Source organism: Bison bison, unplaced genomic scaffold (genome assembly GCF_000754665.1).
Source record: "Bison bison bison isolate TAMUID 2011002044 unplaced genomic scaffold, Bison_UMD1.0 scf7180017864349, whole genome shotgun sequence".
In the NCBI taxonomy this organism is placed as follows: domain Eukaryota; kingdom Metazoa; phylum Chordata; class Mammalia; order Artiodactyla; family Bovidae; genus Bison; species Bison bison.
This window is the reverse complement of record NW_011494921.1, coordinates 251,003-255,462: the sequence shown is the minus strand read 5'-3', so window position 1 is coordinate 255,462 and position 4,460 is coordinate 251,003. Positions and strand designations below refer to the sequence as shown.

At 38.2% G+C, this 4,460-nt stretch overlaps 1 protein-coding gene across 1 annotated transcript in view; it reads left to right on the top strand.

Moving 5' to 3' along the window:
* LOC104999270 (ovalbumin-like) overlaps positions 1-4,460 on the top strand; it is an 18,109-nt gene that overhangs the window by 5,766 nt on the left and 7,883 nt on the right. The window contains exons 4-5 of the mRNA XM_010854811.1: positions 886-1,008; positions 1,884-2,001. Of these exons, the coding sequence (XP_010853113.1) occupies positions 886-1,008; positions 1,884-2,001 (241 nt within the window). The remainder of the gene's footprint in view (positions 1-885; positions 1,009-1,883; positions 2,002-4,460) is intronic.

Sequence of the window (4,460 nt, the reverse complement as noted above, 5' to 3'; positions counted from 1 at the left end):
ATGGTGGTGGTGGTTTAGTCGCTAAGTCGTGTCTGACTCTTGCGACCCCATGGACTATAGCCCACCAGGCTCCTGTGTCCATGGGATTCTCCAGGCAAAGAATACTGGAGTGGGTTGCCATTTCCTTCTCTATAGCTTGTCTTTATAAGTTTTAGTGTTCAATGTTTTTCCATATTGCTAATTTTCAGGGGAAATTTGTAATGTATACCTTCTGTAGCATTTTAGGTGTGACTTTCTCACTAGTACCTATGGTGGGGCTACTAAGACCAAACTTTATTGCTCAGAATTCTCCTTTATTACAAAATACAGAAAAACATTTTTCCTGACACAAACTATATTAAATACGTCAGTACTGATATATGTGCTCTGGGCCATCTTGTGGAGGAGACAGGGCAAGCTCTGACCAGGGAAGAGGCCCAGCAGGGCCCTCATGCTGGTAAGATGATTGTGATGCACTGTTACCAGATCATCAGGCCACTCTGCTTGGTGAAAGGCAAACATTTCCATACATCCTAGTGATAGAATTACTCTTCGAATCTGTTTTTATTCTGCTACAACATGTCCTGGACTTCCCTGGTGGCTCAGATGGTAAAGCATCTGCTTACAATGTGGGAGACCCAGGTTCAATCCCTGGGTGGGGAAGATCCTCTGGAGAAGGAAATGGCAACCCACTCCAGTACTCTTGCTGGAAAATCCCATGGACGGAGGAGTGTGGTAGGCTACAGTGCATGGGGTCGCAGAGTTGGACACAACTGAGCGACTTCACTTTTTCACTTTCACAGCTGCCCTAATGCAAACCCAAGAGCCTCTTGTGTAGCCTCAGTTGATACTTACGTGTGTGAGAACAGGGTCCCTGTTTTCAAGTGTTTGTAAACTTCCATTTAGTGTGAAGATACAGCAGTCCATTCACTCATTCAAGCAATCCTCTCTGAAATCAGCAAGTCCAGCCATAGTCAAGTCCACATGGCAAGTGGACTGTTTGCAGAAAAAGCCCATCCCTTCCTCCCGGTGAGTTAAAATAAGACATTTTTCCATAAGTAGGGTAGAAGTCTTTCCTTTCTGTCTTCATTTAATTCATTCTAGTATTGTTTGTGCTATCACAATGGTGAGAAAGTAGAAAAGATATTACATGTATATAATGATACAAGATATATATTTATTAATAATAAAAGAAATAATGTATATTATATATATTATGAAGAAGGAAATGTTAACTCACTCCAGTGTTCTTGCCTGGAAAATCCCATGGACAGACGAGCCTGGCAGTCTACAGTCCATGGGGTCACAAAGAGTTGGACACGAGTCCAAGCAACTGAGCTTGCATACATGTATATTCTATCTTTTCTTATATTTAGACAGATAGCGTGCGATATATTTTATATATACGTTTCATTTCACATAGAAAAAGTGCAAAAGGGCTTTAATTTTCAGATGCTAGTTTGTTGCACGTTCAACTGTGTTTCATACGGACCCAGGTGAAGCATAAAGAGCACAATTTTATATAATTTATGATTAAAAACAACACTGACAAAATTTTTGTATCAATAATAAAAGAGGAATTATATTTTTAACTCCAAGTTGAGGACTCTAATTATGCTAAATTTGATTATCCTAATTATGCAGTTATAAGTATAAAGTATAATCTCAGAGGCTTAAGAGGATTGTTCTTATCATGAAATAACATCCTGCAGTGATTTGTTCATTTCATTTAAACATTGAAAGCATGAAAATTGTATATATTTTTACTAGGTTGGACCTAGACCTGCATTATAATATTTAATATATTTTCCCCCCTTCATATAATTCCTACCAAGTATGATCTAAATGCTTTAAAATCTCAATTTATATGCTATGTCTTTTCTTTTTCTATGCTCATTTTATAGACATATGTAGACTGTATTAAACAATTATATAAACTAAGACCTGAAAATCTGGATTTCAAAAATCACTTAGAAGAAGCCAGAATACAGATTAATGAACAGATTGAAAATAAGACAAAAGGTAGGAGATCTACGCCGTCTTCTTTCTCTTCTTTTTCTTTCAGGTGTGATCACATTCAGTGACATGCTCAGATCTTAAAACATTTATTTAGGCAGTTTTGACAAATGTATATCATGACACAGAGCATTTCCTTTACCCTGAAAATTTCTTCCACATCCGTTCCTGAGCACCCAGTGATTTTCTTCTACATCACAGGTTAATCTTACCTAAAGCTCCAATAAGTGATTATTACAGGATGTGCTGTTTTGTGTTTTTTCATTCATGTATTTGGATACATCAGTGGCTCATGCCTTTTTATTGCTGAGAAATATTCCACTGTATGAATATACCAGTTTGTTTATCCTTTTTCTTCTTGTTGGATGTCTGGGTTATATCTAGTTTTGAGCTATTATAAATAGTGTTACTATGAACACTTTTGTAAAAAGCTTTTGCATTCTTTTTTTTTTTTTTCATTTCTCTTGAGTAAATACTTGGCATAAATTCTAAGTCTTAGACCATATGGATGGATGTTTAACTTCTTAGTTCAGTTCAGTAGCTCAGTTGCATCCGACTCTTTGCCACCTCATGAATTGCAGCACACCAGGCCTCCCTGTCCATCACCAACTCCTGGAGTTCACCCAAAGTCATGTCCATCGAGTCGATGATGCCATCCAGCCATCTCATCCTCTGTCGTCCCCTTCTCCTCCTGCCCCCAATCCCTCCCAGCATCAGAGTCTTTTCCGATGAGTCAACTCTTCGCATGAGGTGGCCAAAGTATTGGAGTTTCAGCTTTAGCATCAGTCCTTCCAATGAACACCCAGGACTGATCTCCTGTAGAATGGAATGGTTGGATCTCCTTGCAGTCCAAGGGACTCCCAAGAGTCTTCTCCAACACCACAGTTCAAAAGCATCAATTCTTCAGTGCCCAGTTTTCTTCACAGTCCAACTCTCATATCCATACATGACCACTGGAAAAACCATAGCCTTGAGTAGAAGGACCTTTGTTGGCAAAGTAATGTCTCTACTTTTGAACATGCTGTTGAGGTTGGTCATAACTTTCCTTCCAAGGAGTAAGCGTCTTTTAATTTCATTAACTTCTTAAGCAACTGCCAAATAGATTTCTCAAGTGGCTGAACTCTTTACATTCTCACCAGGACTGTATGAAAATTCCAGTTACTCCAAATCCTCTCTGATTTTTGGTGTTGTAAATACTTTTCATTTAACTCTTTCAGTAGATTTAACTACTTTTCATTTACTAACTTAGATTTACTAACTTTTCATTTAACTCTCATTGTGGTCTTTATTTGCATTTCTCTGGTGACTATAAATATTGAGCTTCTTTTTCAGTGACTGTTGGTCTTTAATATATCTTAATTTATGAAGCTTTGTTCAATTTATTTGTTCATTTTTGATTGGATTATTTAGTTTTTATTATTGAGTTGCAAGAATTCTTTACATATTCTGGGTACAAATATTTTGTTAGACACCTGTGCTGCTAATATTTTCTCTTAGTCTCTGTATTTATTTTGTTCACTGTATTTTTGATGAGCAGAAGTTTCTAAATTTAAATGAAGTCCAGTTTATCAATGGTTTGTGCTTTCTGTGTATTTTCTAAGGAATTTTTGCTTACCTAATTAGAGATACCAAGGGAACATTTCATGCAAAGATGGACTCGATAAAGGACAGAAATGGTATGGACCGAACAGAAGCAGAAGATATTAAGAAGAGGTGGCAAGAATACACAGAAGAACTGTACAAAAAAGATCTTCACGACCAAGATAATCACGATGGTATGATCACTCACTAGAGCCAGACATCCTGGAATGTGAAGTCAAGTGGGCCTTAGAAAGCATCACTACGAACAAAGCTAGTGGAGGTGATGGAATTTCAGTTGAGCTATTTCAAATCCTGAAAGATGATGCTGTGAAAGTGCTGCACTCAATATGCCAGCAAATTTGGAAAACTCAGCAGTGGCCACAGGACTGGAAAAGGTCAGTTTTCATTCCAATCCCAAAGAAAGGCAATGCCAAAGAATGCTCATACTACCGCACAATTGCACTCATCTCACACGCTAGTAAAGTAATGCTCAAAATTCTCCAAGCCAGGCTTCAGAGGTATGCAAACTGTGAACTTTCAGATGTTCAAGCTGGTTTTAGAAAAGGCAGAGGAACCAGAGATCAAATTGCCAACATCCACTGGATCATGGAAAAAGCAAGAGAGTTACAGAAAAACATCCAATTCTGCTTTATTGACTGTGCCAAAGCCTTTGACTGTGTGGAGCACAATAAACTGTGGAAAATTCTCAAAGAGATGGGAATACCAGACCACCTGACCTGCCTCTTGAGAAATTTGTATGCAGGTCAGGAAGCAACAGTTAGAACTGGACATGGAACAACAGACTGGTTCCAATAGGAAAAGGAGTACGTCAAGGCTGTATATCGTCACCCTGCTTATTTAACTTCTATGCAGAGTACATCCTG